At 35.3% G+C, this 21,446-nt stretch overlaps 3 protein-coding genes across 6 annotated transcripts in view; 2 read left to right on the top strand and 1 right to left on the bottom strand.

Annotated features, from left to right (window-relative positions):
• Positions 1-383: 383 nt before the first annotated feature.
• Positions 384-9,636, top strand: LOC144433782 (zinc transporter ZIP12-like). Its single transcript, XM_078122145.1, has 12 exons — positions 384-650; positions 1,042-1,332; positions 2,960-3,176; positions 3,633-3,835; positions 4,751-4,910; positions 5,214-5,383; positions 5,856-6,014; positions 6,732-6,869; positions 7,379-7,466; positions 7,766-7,918; positions 8,703-8,890; positions 9,493-9,636. Exons 1-12 carry the CDS (start codon positions 384-386, stop codon positions 9,634-9,636), a joined length of 2,178 nt encoding a protein of 725 aa, XP_077978271.1.
• A 466-nt stretch (positions 9,637-10,102) lies between these two features.
• On the bottom strand, positions 10,103-12,481 carry LOC144434592 (protein EOLA1-like). The gene is made up of 2 exons (XM_078123063.1): positions 12,097-12,481; positions 10,103-11,220 (listed from the first exon to the last, which is right to left on the bottom strand). Exons 1-2 carry the CDS (start codon positions 12,440-12,442, stop codon positions 11,006-11,008), a joined length of 561 nt encoding a protein of 186 aa, XP_077979189.1. The 5' UTR covers positions 12,443-12,481; the 3' UTR covers positions 10,103-11,005.
• A 1,041-nt stretch (positions 12,482-13,522) lies between these two features.
• LOC144433856 (EF-hand calcium-binding domain-containing protein 4B-like) overlaps positions 13,523-21,446 on the top strand; it is a 97,875-nt gene continuing 89,951 nt past the window's right edge. For all 4 annotated transcript variants that reach the window (XM_078122237.1, XM_078122239.1, XM_078122240.1 and 1 more), the window contains exons 1-2: positions 13,523-13,591; positions 20,961-21,122. The gene's annotated coding sequence lies outside the window, so the exon portion shown is untranslated. The remainder of the gene's footprint in view (positions 13,592-20,960; positions 21,123-21,446) is intronic.

Below are 21,446 nucleotides of genomic sequence, written 5' to 3' on the forward strand. Positions count from 1 at the left end.
AACCTTCTATAATATCAACATTATTATAGCGACATTTCTTTGCCGTTGATATATGTAGTTTGTTGGTGTCAAAATATTTTGATGTTATGGAGATATCTGAAGTGTTTTCAACGTGAAATGGACATATAATTTCAACTCGGAGACAACGTTAACATCAGTTACATCACGTATGCGTATTGCTACTGCGACTGTATGCTGCAGTCAAGAAGGTATGATAGGGACTATTGTGACGTAGATTACCAAAGGTACAGACCAAAGGTACATGATAATTTACGGGAAGCAAATTTTTGTCGTCACAATCAAGTCGAAGGTCCCAGCAGGTACACCTGACAAACCCGCTGTTCAAAACGTTCTGTCCTAAGTCTTGTCTGCTTCTATTAATTATGACGTGCCACAACTTTTTAGTATTCTGTTTCTTCGTGTTACAAATTGCCGTCATATTTAGCGGCGTTTACTCCGTAGAAGACTCACACGATCATGATGGTGACGGCGATGCGTACCACAAAGTCGTCGATTACTTGGACAGTATTGGTCCCGATGATGAAAGGAACATAACGCTAGAAGAAATGGACACAGTTATTGGAATATTATGGGACAGAGTGCAGTGTAGTGAAATTGATTTCACTGGAACAATTACGAATTGTAATGAGGTAAAACCACAAATATATTCTGTCTGGTTACGTAGAAATGAGTCGAACTTAAACCGAGTTCAAGTTGGCAACCGAGTAATATTAGTCTTGTACAAGAACTTCGAGTCCACCTAGCGACCAGTATCTGTTTTGTAAACTCAAAACTAAACATGAAAAAAATATTTCGAAGGAATTATTAACCAACTTTGTCATGTCTCTCAATAAAAATGACAAGAAATGGTCAAATTAATTCCTGCTTTTTATCGACCAATTAACTAACAAGTTGGAAATCTAACAAAGATGGCTGCCTGTTGTTAAAAGTTGTCCTTTTTATTGTTGACTTTACTCTTGATGCTTACAACGACAAGTTTTTTATTTTTGAAACTTATTTTCACTTATTTTTTTTCCTCAGTGTCTATCGGCTGAAAGTTTGTTCACCATTGTTGGTGCTGACACGCTATTGGGTCTTGATGAGGCTGGCTATCATCGAGCAAGCGTAGTTCTCTTGTATTATCTCACCGACTTACAGTTCGTGTGCAAAGAGATCTCTGAGCCGAGTGCAAAAAGTTACGAGTATTTTGTTCACCGAGTGTTCAACTACAACGACCCTGACAATACTACTGAGTTCATCTTGACATTCGACGAGTTTGAAGAAATCCTGGAAGACGTCAACGAAACTTATGTCGCTGAAAACTACGCAAAGGTAGTTTATGATCTCCTTTCAAATATTCCCTTTTTGGATTTTAGCCATTTTGAAAGGACTTTGAACCTTTCTAAAAATACGAGTACCCTGAACTAGCAGGGTCTATTACTACATACGTACTAGGCTCAGGACATTCCTTCGGGTTGGGCATCTCCAAGTGTAGGCCGTATATTGTTTGCGCATGTGCAGTGACAGGTAAACGTAGATGACGATATATGAGGGAGAATGGAGCTCCGAATATCATGGACAAAGTTCACCCAGGTTGTATTGTAGTTGGGTATAGAGATAACCAGCCGTGTGGTTGTTACGTACAGGTGTTGGAACCCTTAAAATTTGGGTTGGTTTGAGTAGGGAACTATTGGCAATACGTTCCCGGATCGGTAATAGTTGATCCTTCTAGCCGAACGTTTCGAACCCAGCTCTAGCCTCGGGTATCTTCATCAATTGCAGTTACTAGTTGTGATAAATTCATTTGTTTGCAAATTAGGGCTAAAATGTGTCTTTTTGGGCAAAAACCTATAATTCCAAAACCATTGAATGCATCTAGGGATGTATGGTCGACGAAATGTTAAGCATTGAATGATTCCATGAGTGATATGCAAATTAGGTGTAAAAATGTTCATTTTTGGTCAAAAACTTGTATCTCAAAAACTACTTGGTCAATGAGACTGAAACTTGGCGAGATGTTTCTAGAAGTGTTATTCTGCAGATTTTCTTCAAAATATTTTGACACAATTGGCCCTAGCAACCATGACCACGCCCTTAGCAACAACCGAATGGCAGTATATTTGCTCAAATAACATCTAGTAGGCAAGTGAGTAAACATTCAAAAAGTATGCTAATATCCCAAGCAACTATGACCACGCCCACAGCAACAGCCAAACGGTCATGTATTTCACAAAGATAATGACAGGGATTAATAGACAATTCAACAAACATTCAAAAAATGTATGTAAATTTGCCTAGCAACAAGACCACGCCCATAGCAACAACCAAATACTAGTAATCACGTACATTGCAAATATAACAGGAATTGAAAGACAAATGAATAAACTACAAAATGTATGCAAATGCTCCTAGCAACAAGACCATGTCCATAGCAACAGCCAAATGATCACATATATTGCAAAGATTACAACGGGGATTAATAGACAATTGAGTAAACATTCAAAACATGTATTAAAATTTGCCTAGCAACAAGACCAAGCCCATAGCAACAGTTAAATAATCACGTATATTGCAAAGATAACAGGAATTGAAAGACAAATTTATACACATTCAATAAATGTATGTAAATGTGCCTAGTAACAAGACCACACGCATAGCAACAGCCAAATGATCATGTATATTGAAAAGATACTATCAGGAATTCATACACAATTGAACAAAAACATACAAAAATGTATGCAAATATGTCTAGCAACATGACCATGCTCATAGCAACAGCCAACTGATCGCGTATATGGCAAAGATAGCAACATGGTTGGATAGGCAACTGGATAGTCATTCAGCATATGAACACGTATATGGTTTTGCATATATATGGATAAACATTTTTAAAAACTGTACAGTTGTGCTACAACGCCATTGGCGGTATTTTTTTTATTTATTTCTTCTTTTTAACTAGTGTTTTACTGATCACACCGTATTCTATGACGATGTTTCCTTGGACAATTCCACCATTGGAGCAGACGATGACGAAATGGAAGATTTGGCTGCGGTCACCATATCGTACTATTTATTCGGCTACTGCTATGGAAGTCCGACCGAAGTTGATCCCGATAGTTTCATCGACAGTATATTCGACATCTACGGTGATGACGATGGCGTCATTCATCACCACGGTAAGTGTGGGTTGATGAGGTTATACGTTAGTAGTGGGGGGGGGGGGGGGTGATGGTAGAGTTAACGGTTTGAAGCCATAATTGTGGGGGAGGGTGTTGTTTTTTGTTGGTAATACATATGTTTATTTGATCATCTCAAGGAAGACTAAGATGAATATAGATGGTGTGTGCTGGAGAAAAATGTTCAACATACTTCGATTTCAAGGGAAGTAGACACTTGAATAATGTTTGTTTGTTTATTACCTATCTGAAAAAGTTATCTATGGATTTTAATGACGGCTACAAATAACAACGGATTGTTACAAATCCGTGACAATAGCGTCGAACTCTTAAAGCTTCTGCAACTCCAACACTACATAACACAAGCAATACTTTCATCCCTCATTTTGCTTTGTATTTTTGAAGATTCAAGGATTGTTACTAGACTGTGGCACTCTTACTTGTTTCATTTCACAGAATTCGAAGAAATGCTTGAAAAGATGAACATTGGCACAGGTGATGATGACCATGGTCACGCACACAGCCACGTACAGAAGAGAAGCATAGCTGATATGAGTTATGATCACGTGATAACAAAACTAAGCAGTAATAAACGGACTGTGAGGGCGGTAGACGACCATGACCATGACCATGACCATGATGTCGTATCTGTCGATGAGGTATGCAAATCTTGTATAATATTAATGTTTAACTTCTATATGACGTCACTTCAATTGACTCCCGCCATTATTAGCTATTCAAGATACTGAAATAATGATAAACAAGAACTTGGACTTGTTGATGTTGTCTATATTCACGTTATTTAATATTGTTATAGACACCAGAATTGTTGCCTCATGCCCTTGGTTTGAGTATGCTTAATAAAGTAGATAATGTGAGTACCTTTTGAATGTGCTGCAAAATTTACAACCAAAACGTGTAAAACCAGCTTGTACCCCTTGAATGTATATGTTTGAAAGTGTTGCGTACGTACGTTTGATTGATTGATTGATTGATTTTTATTACCTGTACAAGAAATAATTACAGATCACTTGGGAAGAAAATATTTATACACAATTTATACAGGCAATAGGAGTCAGAAAATAGCTTAAAGTAACCGTGCAATGCCGTCGAAATTTACAGATCTGATGTTTCTCTTCGACAGTTGCTACTTTTGTTGTTTTTGACGGGATTGGGGTACTTTTGAACATGTCTTGGGTCATGAGGGAGTCTGTAATTAAGGAAATCCTTGTTGATAGGTATAAGCATACATTTAATAATAACACAAATATCCTTCCAACTTGTGCGATACAGAGCTGCATGTATCGTACCATTGGTTTTTGACTTTGTAAAGATGGAACTGCAATATTACATTTGTGTGTAACTAAAAAAAGCTCAAAGAAAATCACCACAACTCAAGGTCAAATATAATGTTACAATTATCGCAGATATTTATCCCTACACAGATATCGATCTCTTTGGTACATGCAAAAGATGTAGTCTTTTAATTCCAGTCGTGCGTTACTAAAAATCCTATATTTTAATAACATCTTGACGATCATCAGGCTGCTAATCCGTCTTTTCTTTTTTTTCAGTGTTTTGGGGCCGACGAATTGATGGATATTTATGACGTTAACGAAACAGAGGGTATTGGCAGAACGAAATTCGTTGAAATGTGCCCATCATTGGTCCAGCAAATAGTTTCAGATGCATGCGTGGAGCCAGTTACAGACATCTCACCAGCTTCTGCAATAAGTAAGTACTTGTTTGTATTTGTTGTTATGCAGGGATGGGGGTGGGGGTGGGTCGACTCGTTGAACATAGCGCAAGCTTTTATTTGAGCAACTTGAATAATAGAGATCTATACCCGCATTGGAAAGGAGAATATACTGTCGACTAAATCTAAAAGTAATTTGAAAATACTAATCTAAAAGCAATTTGAATTTGAGAAGGTTTAACATACACAGGAAAAGTACACTTAGCATTTAGCACATTAAATATATTACTGGAGCTGTGATTTAATGATTGTTCCATTTTTGTTGTTATTTACATCTACAGTGTATCTATGGGGCACACTTATTGTGCTATTTATTAGTCTAATGGCATTGCTGGGTATTATGTTGATCCCATTGGTCAGTAAGGTCTCCTATCACAGAGTTATGCAAACTATGATTGCATTGGCTGTTGGAACGATGCTGTCAGATGCACTGTTACATCTAATACCAGAAGTAAGAATGGAACTCTGTAAATCGTAAAATCAAAGTAGAAGAAGTAAATGATCAAATGAAATCAGTTCAAGTTTATCAAATCACAATATATCATCTATCAAATCTTACTTCAATAATGTCAAATTACATATGTAATTAAAATCGAATCCATTCATGTCAAATATTTCAAGTCGGTTTACTTTAAATATTTTAAATCCATTAACATTAAATGTTTCAAATCATTCTATGTCAACTATTTCAAATTAAGCGATTGATGTCCAATATTTAAAATCAATTCATGTCAAATATTTTAAAATCTATTCATGACATCAAATATTTCAAATTGATTCACATCAAATCAATTTGTATCATATTTACATGACAGTAATTTTAGTCTGGTCACATTTTGATACCATTCGTTGCCATGCCTACCAATTCATATGCTATATCAAATACTATAAACTATATATACTTCCTTAATATCATCTGACAGGCACTGGGTTTACATGGGCATTCAGAAACCGATCACAGCGATGACGGCGATGATAGAACTGACTTGTGGAAGATGACAACCGTTCTGGGCTCTGCTTATGGTTTTTACCTCTTGGAGAGGATCATGGGATTGGTGTCTGGTCATTTGAATAAATCTAAGGTATTTTCAGATTGATCATGTGCCTTGTCGTTACAAAGCTATGGTGTGGAATATTATAGAAGATGTAGTAAAAGTATCTCTACAATGAATTAGTACTTGTAAATTGCTGAGAAAACACATGAGATTTGTTGAATCTGGTGTGTGTGTGTGTGTGTGTGTCTGTCTGTCTGTCTGTCTGTGGTTGTGTTCATATATGTTTGAAGAGAGTGGAGAGGGAGATTAGTACATATACACACATACATACATACATATGCATACATACATACAAAAATGATACATACATATATACACACATACATATATACATGACAGACATACACACATACATACATAAATACATACACACACATACATACATACATACATGTACATACATACATACATACATATGACATACATACATACAATTGACAGACAGACAGTCACATATGGAGAGTGTGAGTGCCACACAATTTCTAGTCCATTAATGTTAATTGTTGAAAATTTCCTTAGTTCCGGAAAAGTTGGTAAAAATCTTGGATTTGAAGTGTTCATACCGTACAGAATTTTGTGTACTGGATACAGTCATAAAAATAAACACAACTTATGTTTCTAACACACTGTTAACAATACCATATCTAATGAATGCAGAAAACTCATGTTGTGTCAAGACAACATCAAGGAAAAATCATTGATAAATGAAATCATTGGAGTAATTTGTGTTGTTAATTTGATCAGATTGATCCTGAAGCAGTCACCGGTACAAGTACTCACGGTCATGGATCACATCATCACCACAGTCATACTATTAAACCAGAAATATCAACATCGTCAAACAAGAATGAAAAGGAAGTCAGCAACTCACAGATGGAACTTGTAAGTTTTGAACAATGTTGTAACTATACATCTTTGTAGAAATGCTGAGTTGACTCAACAGTGAAATAAAAATTGTGTATTTTGTAGGATTTGAAGAAACTTAGCTTTGAAATTGTATGGAGACTTTTCCTTTTCAATCATATAATAATCATACGAGCCACTGTTGCACTTACTTACTATACTGAAGAAAAAAATAATTGTATACCTGGTTGGCTGGAGGTTGTAATGTGTATACTTTATTCCTATGCAGTTCGAGGCTGTTATGGATTGTATGCTTCCCTCCCCAGGGAGCTGAGGAAGTTTAAAGGGTCTGTGCGCCACTGTATATATAGATCAGTGCCAGGGGTAACAAATTGTGAGCACCTTAAGCTGTTGGGAGTACGGGCACATTATGCATTCATTTTATTATTATCATCATTGCATAAAGGACAAATAATGTCACTTCATCTTGAACAACTTTACATATGCTCTATTGCCATCTGTCTTACTTTTCATTTGAATACGTTTAGTGTGATGCTGAAGACCAAACTGTTGCCAATGGAGATGTACACGCCAAAGAAGAAAAGAAAGACACAGGACTGAAATCCTGTTTTACAAGTAAGCTCTTAGTCTCAGTTACCCAGACTCACACCACTTGGAACTCTTCTACAAGACATATGGGATGGTCTTGTAGGCAGAGCCCCCAGCAGTGAGAGGCTGGGTAACCAAGACTAGTAAACTTTCTATAGTGTTGTTATCGAAGTTCTGAAGAGCTAGAAGGAATTGTAACATTTCTTTTGGATTGTGTGTACTCTTCATTTCCAATCAAAATATCAAATTATATAGACACAGTGACTATTTAGAAATCGTTCATAAAACTTTCTTTTGTATCTTTTATTTTCATTCATCATTACTAGGTTTGAACAGTATAGTAGTAATGATTATAGTTGGTGATGCCCTGCACAATCTAGCTGATGGCTTGGCTATAGGAGCCGCTCTCTGCATCGACCTGGCGTCTGGCATTTCTACTGGGATTGCCATACTGTGTCACGAGGTGCCACACGAATTAGGTTTGTAGTATAATTTGTTACCTCAAAACTTTCAGTTAATTGACAGTCTTGGTCATTATACAGCACATTTTCTTTTCTATTCACTGCAATTCAATCTTGTCAACTTTCTCCAAAACAAAACTTGTAGAAGATTAAGCTGGGATTGTCAAATTGTTCATGATCAATGTTTTCACATTAAAAAAACCCTCAGGTCCATTTGATTGTACTTAATAACCACAACAGAAACACTTTCTTTCTCCATCAAAAAATATTTGCATCAAGAGTTATTGATTGTGCTTACTTCCTCTTTGAAGGGGAACAGCAAGCCAACAAATAGATGTATTTTCAGAAACTCTGGATTTTGGAGAGGCATGTCATGATCCTGACGTGAGGTAAATTTTGCGTGATTGTCAAAAACACTGAATTAAAGCTCTACACTGTACAATGGGAGTTATTCATTACATACACCCTGAATATTCATAACTATTTATCTAAAAGGTAGTAAGCACTTAGGAGTCATAAATATTCAATGTGCATCTAATGAATATGTATATCTGCTAAATTCCATGAAGCAATGGTTGATCAGTATTAGAACAAACATAGGGGAAACAGATTTTTCGATTTTGTGTTACTTAATGGCTATCACACAAATTTTATGTGGGTGTGAATTCATGAACTCATGAACTCATGTGACTGTCCAGAACCCAAAGTTTATGAAAATACCTTTTATTTAATGAAGCTGTGTTCCTTTGTATAATTCAAAGAACTATCTTTGATAATCAATATGTTTTCTATACTGTCACAGGTGGCTTTGCCCTGCTTGTATCAAGTGGCCTATCACACAGAGTAGCGATTGCTTGGAACTTCTTCTGTGCATGTTGTGCTTTCATTGGCCTTTACATAGGTTTGGCTGTAGGGAGCATAGCTGGTGCGTCAGAATGGATCTTGGCAGTGACAGCCGGCATGTTTCTCTACGTGGCTTTGGTTGACATGGTAGGTATATTCAGATACAGACTTTTACTCTAAGACACAAAAGGTGTGTAATTGCAATGTTAGCAAACAACGAACACAGTTCGAGTCCATCATCGTAAAAATAACAGACATTTATGCAGTAACAGTAGAACCCCTTCCTCCTTGATCCCCCTTTTTTAAAAACAATGAACCACCAAAGACTCTACAACAATACCTTTTACCTATCAATACAGTCTCATTATTAGTAGATACCGATTTGAAGTAAAAGCACACAAATTTACACAAGTGGATATTGACCATATTTTGGTAATACTTTTGGTGACTGTTCAACTGATGAGATCAAGCAATAACATGATGGAACTTAGTCACATTTATACTATAACATTGAAGTATTGCAACGAGGTGAATGATATCATCAACTATATATTTATACACCAGTGGTAATGCTGCTGATGAAACATCACATTAAAACCATGTATGACCATTGCCTTTCAGCCGCTGTAATAATTTGTTCTTGAAAGTTTAGCCACAATTATAACATTCAAATTTACGAAACGATACTAATTTTCTGAAGTTCTGGTGTTTTTTTTGCTTGCTGATATCCTCCTCCCTCTTTCTATCAGATGCCAGAACTATTGTCCCCTGGTACAACAACAGAACCATGGACCATATTTGGATTTCAAAATATTGGATTTTTAGTTGGTTTCACCATCATCCTACTGTTAGCATACTATGAGGAGGACATACGTGTAGGAACCGGGATTTAATGATGATTGTTGGACATCACAGGAGTCTTCAAAAAGGACTAAACAAGACACGCGCATGGAATTATGTACCTGCTATATGTCATATAACCTGAAAATGCTTGAAATGAAGTGTATAGACATGTAAGAATTACTTTATATATACCGTCAATGTATTGAAGACAGTGTAACTGTTTTCTAAACATTATATTAACTGATTACTGGGTTTACATGTTGCAGTTTGCTGCCGGTTAATAGCTATTTGCAGAAAATACATTTATAGGGTGAAATTCGTCGAAGATTCAAGCAGTTTTGTTCTGAATAACTACTGAGAAAATGCATTTATTCAATATCCAATAACCTTCTCTGTAATGCAATATATCACATACTCATGACTTTATGTATACAATGCATTATACTCAAAGGCTTACTATTCTTTCCCCCTAGTATCATGAGAAGGGGTGACTGATGTTTGAGGGCGTCCTGTCATGGCGTACCTTACATATTCTATGCAAACTTTTTGCAAATGTAAGATGTGTTTTTCATAAGAGGGAGATGTTTGAGACTATGTACCTTCACTTCTATTATGAAACCTATTTATGGATTAGAGATAAGTGCTACTACAGTGTAAGGCTGTGGTCAGCATTAACGGGGTGGGGTGGGGTGGGGATGTTCATGAAAAATTGGAGGTTTAAAGGGGGACCCTCAAATAAAGCTTGAAAAGGGTGAGGGTGTCTGTGTGTGTATTTTTTGCACGTTCAATGGTAGAGACACACAGGCAGATAATATCACTGAAGAGTAAGATTGGGCTATGAAACATTTTTGTTTTCAATTAAGGGGCCATGAAAATCCATGAAGGCTGTGATTTATTACTCAATGAGCTTAATGACTATTTTCTTGCTTCCCTCATACTATTAGGAAATATGCATACTTGTCCAAAGTGAACTCAACATATGATTTGCTTTTGTTATTTGTAGATTAATAAAGATTCATTCATTCATTCACTCATGCAATCTTTGACTTCTCTTACTAAATCAAAGCTGCAGTATTAGAGTCTGACTGGGCCTAGTGCCTAATCACTACATTCACTTTGTTTTGAGTTCATGACATATTGTACATTAGAATTTCTCATACAGTAACGCTGCAACATGTTCAACTTGGTAAATTGTCCATGGGCCACTCAAAGAGCACCCTCAACCTTTGACTTGGTAAATTGTATATTTGCTACTCAAACAGCGCCACCAATGTTCAATGTGGTAAACTGTCAATTTGCTGCTCACATAGCATCTGCAACATGGTAAATGGCCAATTTGTTTTTCAAACAACGCCCTCAACCATCAACAGTATATGGTAAATTGTGCCTTTGCTCCCCAACAGTGTCCTCAATCAACCATCAACTTGGTAAAATGTTCTCTGGGATGTCCACTTTCCAAACTCCCCTTTGGCCCCTACATGTCAACGGTTTTAGTAACCATTTAGGATTGTGGATTCTTGTTAGGTATTTTTCATCTAGTGGTCTGAGAATAGCCTGTCTTTCTAAGTCTTGTTTTTCATCTTCACTCACACTTTGTGATTCATATTGCCATGATTCTCCCACCGTAAAGATACCTGTAACAAAACATTTAATTCACTAATAATATCTCAAGACATCTATTATTTAATTGAGGCACCATATGTGAGTACTGTCTGAGAAGTAACATGCTAACCAATTTACACACAACATACTTTTGATGAGCTAAGAGCATTCGACTGCAAACTGTCAGTCTTGTTCACTTGTGATAGAGGGCGCTGTTGATAGCTGAGCGCTTTTGACTGCAAACTGTCAGTCTTGTTCACTCATGATAGATGGCTCTATTTGTGATCATGTCACAAGGTGAATTTAACTACTTAGTTAACATCATATTGTCAATGAATCCATATTCGTGACAATCATCACATAAATAGTGGTATTGGATCACAAATATAAATTGACGATGTAATTGCGTGCCAATTAGTGACTTACAATGGGAAGACAGGGTGCAGTTGAATGGTGAAAATAAAACAGACTTGTATTGAGGAGATGTCACTGATTTTGAACACCGATTGGATATATTATAAATGAAAAGCTATATGAACAAAATAGCCAATAAAGTGCCTGTCGATGTTTGAAGGATCACTAAATGGCTTGCCCTGTTGTTCACATGACTTATTTTGTTACTAACGCTATATTTGCATTTCAGACAGCTTCAAGTCTATCACCTGACAGGTATGGCACTTAGCCTGTTCACTTTGCTGTTGTGTTACATGTCGTGTCGCATAGTCCTCGCTGGATATGTTGGATACGAGAGCTATGAGGTATAACAGCTAATGATTTAACATAACAGCACAGTGAACATTCTACAGAAGACAGGCTGTAGGGCTAAACAAAATTGGCATGCCTAATAATCTCTGGGCTAGTATTTCATTGGATCAATTTTGTATAAATCATCAAATTAAATATTTTACCTGCAATGACGCCTTTTCCGTGTCTTTTCCCATTTTCCAAAACTTCTGATATTTCCACTTCTTCCATTCCCTTTTCCATCAAGATATCCTTCCATTCTGTACCTTCCCACTCATTCCATGCTATTTGGATAGCTACCTTTTGATTTTCCAAGTTTTTGAAAATCTGAGTCCATCTTGTTTCTACAGTTTTCAAACCATCTAAAATGAACCCAGCATACGGCTGTCTGGCAGAAATACAAGGAAATGTTTGGGTTGGTAATTTACTTTCAACACCATTGTCTTCATTCTCCTGTTGAATGTTTCGGGTACCATGTTGACCATACTTCTTTCTTTTTGATTTAGGCATTATTGTTGCTTACACTCATAACTCACATTCAGTCCTTTGCTTCTCTGCAATAAAATATGAACAGATGTAAGTAATATCCATGTGACATTTGGAGAATTTCTGAGATCGTCTGGGCTCCATGCATATGTCATGCATAGGGTCTGAGATAGCTCTAGATATAATTCGCTATACAGGGGCACGTATTATTGCTTAGATTGTCGCCCTGGATTGCCGTTTTCTTAGGAAAATATCGTACGAATCCTGCTTCTACAAATGTATCAATCTCTATACTAGTAGAAATATTACTGTATTTTCCTTACAGGTAGGAATATATAGTCAAAAGGTTGTTATATTTAGTCTGTAGACCAGGGAAACAACAATCTATGAAATATTACACGGCCCTATGTACCTCCATGGTCTGAGCACGGAGGTAACTTTCATGTCTGAGCCCCGGGTCTGAGCAGACCCTTGGCTGAGGCTGTGAGGACCTTCGAAGTTCTATGGCAAAACTTGAGTAGCTTTGGGTGTTTATGAAGTTATATATTATATAATCAGATCATAGACCTTCCTCAGTGGAGGATCTAATGGTCAGATCCATGGATCCACAGCACAGGCACTCGAATCAATGTGTATGATTTAAAAAAAAAAATTATGTATGTAAATAGTCTTATTTACTATATACTACATATATTTTTTTTAAATCATACAGATTGATTCGAATACCCGTGCTTGGATCTACTATTGAGATGGTCAGATACTGCATAGATATGATATACACACTGGGTGGGGTTTCGACACATCCTCTCCCCTGTTTCAAGTTAACATGTCGCTCGTGAGTTTTGATCGCTGAAATCTTTGATTACAAGTCATGTGAAATGAGGCGTTGACCTCTATCCGCTCAACATGCTGAACGACGAGTATGAACAAAATCTACAACCATACATTCCCGCCGCTCACCTGTCACATTTGTATCCCGGATTTGTATCAGCTGTATCATTCAAGGTCAAAGTTCATAAGTTGCCCTCTGGAAGTAAAATTTGCATACCGCCGTATACATTTTTCATGTCAACACTCACGGCGCGGCGGTTCTGTATTTAGTGCAGTGGATTAGTTGTAAAGAGAACTTTGAGTACAGTTTTGCAGTGAATGTGATAATTACACCAAGTTCTGGTAAGTGGCGAACAAAGTTGGTGAACTTGACTACAACTTTACTGTAAAGTAAATATCGCGTTAATGATATTTGTTAGCGGTGTTGGTTTGTGTACGAGTTGAGTTTGCAAACTGAGAGCGAAGTGTTCGATGTTTTACTACTATATAAATAGTGCACAAGATCTGTCAGAAGTAGGACTGTTTTTTGGCAGCTTCATACTTTACCAATTTTACATGTTATTTTACTGTCGTCTCGAGTTCGATTCTGTTGATAGTGGGATTTGTAATTATGATGTACATGACAGGTTCGCGATTATTACAGTAACAGGTCGTCCATGACATAAAACGGCAAATGGTGTGAAACCTAACATATAAATACAATATTTATATTAGAATTGTAGCACCTCAAAACAAAAGCTTTTCATAAAATCATGTAAGAACCACAACAAACACACCAGTAATTTATTGTCAACAGAAATAATAATTATTTTCTTGCTTTCCTTCCTCAGTCCTGCATGTAAACACATATGTAATTAATAACAAGACATGGCTGACAGACGACAAAAATCTGTACTGCAGTGATTGATTTTGTTGTTGTTATTTACGACTTCATTAAAAAAAAGTTTAGATGAATTTTTCTCAATACATTTCTCAATATATCTCACAGTAACTTAATTTTAAAATAAGTTTGGGGAATTGTGCAATTTCCACATTGAGTCGTGTGTGTAGTGACTGACTGAACTGAAGGATTTGTTGTCAGTCTGCGATTGTGACTTGTATGTAAAGTAGATCCTCATGACACCCATACAATTTCTTTTCTTTCTTGAAATTTTGGGAAAAACTTAGAAGTTGATAGATTTAAAGTTATAAATGTAATTTTGACATGACGTGTCAAATGTATAATGTTGTTCTAAATATATCATTTCTTTTCTCTATGCTAATATTGTACATTTGTATATCATTATCAGTAAATGTGTGTGTACATGAAGGGTTCCGATTATGCTTAATTTTAGAATAGATGGGGTAGGTAGATTTTTTTTTCATGTGTGAGTGTCTAGTTCAGGTAGTTATGTTTTCTGTTGTTTTCCATATGGTCTCTGTGTTATTGGTTTCTTCTCATCAGATGTACAGCCATTACAGATTGGAAGAACAGTTTTATATTGTCTTTTTAAGTTGATGTCAGTTTCCATATAGCCACTATGTCTAGCAAGACTTCACAATTTTCGCGATTTGATTTGATTTTTTCTCAAATACGTAAACAAAGGTTGGATTCGACAGTGAAAAACTAGGTGGGAGTCATGTAACTGGAACCAAACAATTTTTTAGGCCTTAAAAAGATAGATAAAAGAATAGACAAAAGATAGAAAACATCAGTGTATAAATAAAACTTATCAAAATAAGTGAATAAAAAACATAATACTATTCACAAGCCAAGTTATTGTCTATGAACCATAAATATGGATTGTCATTTTAAATCACAACCAGTGTCAATGGTTCTGTAGTTCTTGAAATATGAGTAAAAACATTACAAATTACCATTATTTTGCCAAATTTTTCAAAAATTATGCTTGAAGAGTATAATGATAGTATTTCTCAATATTTGTTATTCACTCTGGATATACGGGTTTTGTCACTACTCATTAGAGAGATGCATAGTTAAAGGCTCCTTAGAGCACTCATTTTCAAAGGCTTAAGAAAGAAAAATGTGTACATGTATGTACTGAGGACTAATATCTAAAGAGTAAAAAAATTGAAAAAATATCCTGAAAAGGTTAAGAAAGAAACAAAAAGGTTGCTAGGGTAACTACATGTAGATAAAACATTTGTCTGGCAATTCCATTGAACCTTTTTGAAGATGTCACTCAATGATAATAATATGTTGATAGAGCAATTGTTTACATAACTTCAAATCCTTGTTAAACATGTTAGAGTATCTCCTTGATATGTGAAACACATTTTGTGATAGATTTATTGGTGACATGGAATACCTTCTGCATACCATCAATACTCTGGCTGTGAGTGGTATATTTATCAAGTCACAAACTGAAATGTTGCCATGGTAATGAGATCAAATTATTGAAATTTGTCTGACTGCAGCGCTTAACTTGATTAGTGTTTTCTGAGAGAAAATATTCCACAGAATTATGTGTCTTAATTATTTTTTGATGAGGAGATATATGACTGTGATGTGTCTGCCAGGTATTCATTTCCTGCATCATTGGGAATGCATATAGCGTATTTGTTTGTTTGTTAGCATGATATCTTAAAAAGTTACAAATGGATCTAGACAAAACTTAGTGGAAAGATTGGTAACTATATATGGCAGTTCAAATATGTAAGTGCAATTCAAAAATTCATCATTTTTTTTTATCGATCTCAAACTTTTATGTCAATCTATGGGAGGTTATGATTTCATTATTGATTGTAAACACCCAATGCCAGTGGTCAGTAGTACAAGTGTGGATGGAACACAGTTGATAAAAGTATGATTTTTAATTAGATCGATGCTTTTTTTCGTTCATAATCTTGTGAACAAATCACAGTTGGTACAACCAGTAAATTAAATCAAATTTATGATTAAACAAAATTTTGGATGCCACAACCATTTTTAAAAATTAAATAACATTTTTTTAAAAATAAACATTTGTTGATTCATACAAACAAATGTTGATGGCATGCCCAGTAGTTCATTAAATTGGATTTTAAATTAAATCTAATCACCTTTTCATTCAGAAGAATAAATTATGTTTCAAACAGACTAACTAAGTACAAATTACTAGCATCAACCATTGAGGTCTGACCATTAAAAGTGCCTATTTAGCTTTTTTCCCCAAGTATTAAATTTTAAGAAATCAATTTATATTCAAATAAATTGATACCTAAAATACATGTATGTTCATTCCAAAATGTACCAAAATGTAATTCAGTGAAATACAAAACAAATATAGCTGGAGGTCAATTCTCAAATTCATCTATATTTTACTACTTGCCAAACTCAGATGATAATGATAGTGTGAAACTGTAGGTAACTGATAAAGAAACCTTATTATAGTTTTTTAGAATAAAATTACAAAGGTAAACAGAGAAGTGAAATGTTAGGCAGGAACCCCTTGCAGGCTTGGCTTTCATTTCTGATAACATGATCAGATTCCAGAATATGAAATATAAGGAATATTCTTTAGCTAAAGAAAAGCTGAAAATTATTGACAAACAGAAATGTGTCCTAGAAGAAGACAAGGAATGGGAATATTGAGAACAGTTAGCTGAGGTTGAAGACAATTAGTTGTTATTCCCCAATATTTTTCCTTGTTCAATCAAGGAAAATACGAGTGACCTGAGGGGCCTTTGTCACCAGGAGTCGCTAGACGAGTAGTGACAACCATTAGGTCATGAGTATTTTCTGGCTGAATGAAGTAAAATATTGGAGAATAACATAATTATTCCACTGCCAGTAATATCAAAGAAAAATCTGGGAAAATAATGGGCTTTTTTATTCATCTTTCGAACGCAGCAGAGTCAGTGACTTAGACATGAGCTGTCATGACATCGACATGTGTTGTCATGACGTAGAGTGTCAGACCAGAGTATATATGTTTGTTCAACGTGACTTATGCATAGTATATAATACCTAACATTGATAATACAAACTTACCACTTCTTCATTAGCCATGCTGTAGTATCATACCTTCAGTTATATGACAGGCTGGGGATCTATGGAGTTTATGTCTGAAGTTGCCATTTGCATACATAGTACTTTCCCACTCTGTACTGAAAACATTTACAGTCATTACCACTGGCATGGATCTATAGCAAGACACTGCCCCTGTATACCTTCTCAACTCCCTGGGGAAGATACAATCCATTGCAGACACAGTAATTAACTTGTTAGCCATAGCATTCACTCATTCTCTATCCTACCAAGTCCCCAATTACATATCTGGGTTTATGACAGTCTAACTGTCATATGTTAAGGCAAAATAGAAATCTTAAATACTGTATGTACATACCATCAAATATGAACATATGTTAATTTTAAATAGAAAAATTGTCATCAAATATTTATACTTTGCAAACTTGTCATGAAAAAATGTGTAACTCAATGTTAGTGTCACCTGTAACATTTACTGACAAGGTTCAATACATGTTAACTGATATGTCAGTTTGTATAAGGCAGTAATTGATCTCCCAGCAATACCAGTATCTTTATTTAATAATTCTGCATGACAAAACCTCATATTTACTTTTTCGATATGTTCCTATAAATTTGCATACGAATGTATATGTTTAATTTGTATACTATAAATGTCGTCTGTCTTTGTCATGACTTTGTTCATATTTGGTCTTGAAAAATTACCCAGACCATCTGTTCATATTCAATAACACCCCTTCATTAGTATTCTGAGTGCAGGAAAAGTCCAGGCAGGCTTATTTATGCCTTTAGTACACTGGTATTGATTACTGCTATCAACTTAAAAGCTTATTTATGCCTTTAGTACACCTGTGTTGATGACTGCTATCAACTTAAAGGAAAAGTCCAGTCAGACTTATTTCTGCCTTTAGTACACTTGTATGAATGAGATTAGAATATTTGTGATATCATCAGCAAAGGTTCTCCCATAAACCCTTGCAGGAAATCTCCAAAATTGAACAAGTGTCAAGAGCAGTAGTGCTTCTCTAGAAGATTTCAAAGTTTCAAGAATAAGTTATCATCCCAAATCATATGCATGTTGATAGCAGTAATCAATTTGAGTATATACAAAAAACTTGACACAAAATCAAATTTATAGAAGCTGTTCAAACTAATAAAAGACAAAAAAAGAGGATATCTGTGGTAAATGTAAAAACTTGACCTCTTTGAATCTGACAAAAACTGAATGTTTTCAGCTCTCAGTATTTGTTATGCTTTTCAAAATCATGGGTATATTTTTAATGTCCATATTGCCTGATTGTATTCTTGTTTTCTTTACATGTATAGATGCCTTTTCAGAAGTCCAGATAAAGATTTTATTATAATCGTATTCTAATATTGTAATAGAAAAAACAGTGCCTTTAGTTTGTAAGCACATAAATTCCAGTGAAAATACTTAAATGAAACCACATGCCAGTATATTGTTAATGTTGATGCATCATCTGGCATGGTCAGAACAGTTGATTGTATTGTACATATTTCCTGAACATTTTTTGATAGGTATGATAAATTACATGATCAGATTATTTATGGGTTATATCTTGACACCAAGTTGAGTTCAGTCAATTGAATTGCAAGTTTTGTACATCAGTAAGTACAATACTGAGTATGTTTTAGTAAATAATATGCAGCAAAAATTACACCCACATACATATAAACCTGGCCTGTGATCTATTTTCTTTTGATAGACTATCATTGTTGCTGCTCCTACAGTAATGAAAGACTAGTGTAGGATTTAATAGGATTAAATCAGGGTTGACAAAAAGTTGTGTGGCTGAGTTATTGAATAAAGATGGTCTAGGTCAACCCCCCCCCCCCCCCATCTTATGTAATCCTTATGATAAGCATAAGATAGTACTCATCCAATCATTTGCCTACAATGATGCATCTGTCACTCTACAAACTGTCTGAAGTGTCTTGACATACTACTAGACAGTGATTGACGACAAGTACAAATGTAGAAAAAACAGTGGAGGGGAAACAGACTTTGAAATTGATTAATGTTTGGGACAAACATTGTCTAACATAACAATGACTTTTGTTTATTGTTTAGAATTACTAGGTAGAATGTGTTCGTAAACAACATTTAAAGCAAATGTTTTGTCTCTGTCTTTAATTGCCTAAGGTGTGGTTATTGTGAATGTCATCCTGGAAGTGTAACAATTGTCTGTTGTTGAAGACTCCAGGCAACTTTCTTTTGTTTGAAAAGTCAAGACTGTGATGTAACAAGACCTTAGTGACAGTAATTGTATTTATAGTACAATGGACAGAAAGAATGATAGGTTAATGGTGTTTGTCAATACAGTGGGTTAGCTCTAACAACAATGGAAAAGATTAGGCAAAGTTTAGGTAAGGAAATCAACTGAGATTAATCCAATTAGTAGACATCTCTTAATTTCTCCAATCAAGGCACAGGTATGAATTACTAGCTAATTAATAAGTATCTTTCAGTTTCACATTAATGAGATAGTAAATGAAAGTGATGTGCCAATTTTTCTTCAAAAAATGGTACATAAATTTAAATTACATTGTAAATAAATTGTATGTTTTGTCTTTACTTTAAGTTATAGTAGATGTCTAACACAGTCAAAAGTGGTTCAGTCTCTGTTGGTTGCTAAGTTCGTAGGAGATAAACTTACAATCATATATTTTAGACTGAATGATTCTCAGTAGATAATGATGACAGCTATTATCTAAAACTATAATATCAGAAAGATAATTGTGTGAATTTTATGTTGTTCTGTTCCTCCCCCCCCCCCACACACACACATTTGTCTCAAACTAAGGTACACATGCTCTTTGGGTAAAAACATGATTTTTCATTACTTTTATTCAATGTACATTAAAAATAATAATGATGACATTATGCATTAGACTTAAACCACTGATAGATGGCTATCAATAACATAATCATAATTCTTATAAATTCTTATAAAGTGCATTACATAACACATCTTTATATGCAATTTTAACAATAAGTAACAGTTCAAACACATTTCTCAAGATTATGGTAAATTGCTTTGAGGAAAAAGGGCAGCTTGAAAAGCTTGCGGATAATTAAGAGTGCTTTTACTTGCTATGTGAACTTGACAATTTTTAGCTACTCAGGTACCTTGATCTGGAGATGGTGCACATTACATTACTAGGTAGTCTTATGTGTTTTTAGTAGACTGCCTAACACACTGAATAATGAACAACTGTCAAGAGATAGGTCAACTTTATAAACTACATAGGTGTTTACTACATGTTACCATAGTAACAACAGGAGCTACTCCAAACCTTGAATATCTATGTGTAACAATTTGTCACCAACAACACACTGACAGCCAGTCCTTTGTGTGTAACAAAACCACAGTAGAGCAACATTACCATAAAACTTACATTGACAGGAACTACCTATTTAGATCAAAAACATGAAAATGCATGTTAAAAATCAAGTTCTCACCCTAGAGAATTTGTCCCATATTTAAAAAAACAAATGCTCCTATAGAAGAGCAATAAATCTCGTGGCCCAGAAATAATGGTGAGAGTGTGCGTATGGTATTTGTGAATTGTTTGTGAAAGAATAGTACTGGCCTTGCTTACTTAGACAGTCTCAAAGCTGTGATGATAAGTAGTACAGTGAACTGAATACATAGGTTTTGTTTGATGTCATCCACTGTTATTTAAATCAGACTTCAATACTTCATTTTCAATCCACAGGTCAGTCGCTGATAGGCCTCAGTGTGTGTTCTCCTTTCATATTACATGTACATGTACAGTCACAGCTCACCCAGGTTAGGACCACAGACTTGATGATTTATATTCTACCTGGTATATTATCAGGAAGTATGTCCTACTTGGTGTGGCGTGGATGTTAGTCAGGTGAGTTTCCTCACGTAAAATTGTTTACCTTAGCCTAGAACTTGTACTTGTAAGTTTTGCGTAAAGTTTTAGTTTGATTTCAGATTTCAAAACTCAGGGCTTGAAATTAACTTTTATCTTTGGTAGTCTTAGTGGGCTACCAATTTCAGAAATTGTTAGCCTAAGGATGGTAACCAATAGTCCCATATCCCTGCCCTGAAAACAGATTTCTTCTGTTGGAAATATCTGTGTTATTAAAATACTTTCATGTCCGTAAATCTTCCATCCATCATCACATAATCAGTGGTAGCCTGAATGGACTATCAGCTGCAAATTATGGTAGTC

The sequence above is a fragment of the Glandiceps talaboti genome, chromosome 4 (genome assembly GCF_964340395.1).
Source record: "Glandiceps talaboti chromosome 4, keGlaTala1.1, whole genome shotgun sequence".
Classification (NCBI taxonomy): domain Eukaryota; kingdom Metazoa; phylum Hemichordata; class Enteropneusta; family Spengelidae; genus Glandiceps; species Glandiceps talaboti.

Excerpts from the sequence above, each read along its gene's own strand:
- LOC144433782 (XM_078122145.1), top strand. The coding sequence starts at position 384 with ATGACGTGCCACAACTTTTTAGTATTCTGTTTCTTCGTGTTACAAATT. Across the intron at positions 1,333-2,959 it reads TCGCTGAAAACTACGCAAAG|TGTTTTACTGATCACACCGT; the intron begins GTAGTTTATGAT and ends CTTTTTAACTAG. Across the intron at positions 3,836-4,750 it reads ATGTCGTATCTGTCGATGAG|TGTTTTGGGGCCGACGAATT; the intron begins GTATGCAAATCT and ends CTTTTTTTTCAG.
- LOC144434592 (XM_078123063.1), bottom strand. The coding sequence starts at position 12,442 with ATGCCTAAATCAAAAAGAAAGAAGTATGGTCAACATGGTACCCGAAAC. Across the intron at positions 11,221-12,096 it reads CGGAAAAGGCGTCATTGCAG|GTATCTTTACGGTGGGAGAA; the intron begins GTAAAATATTTA and ends GTTTTGTTACAG.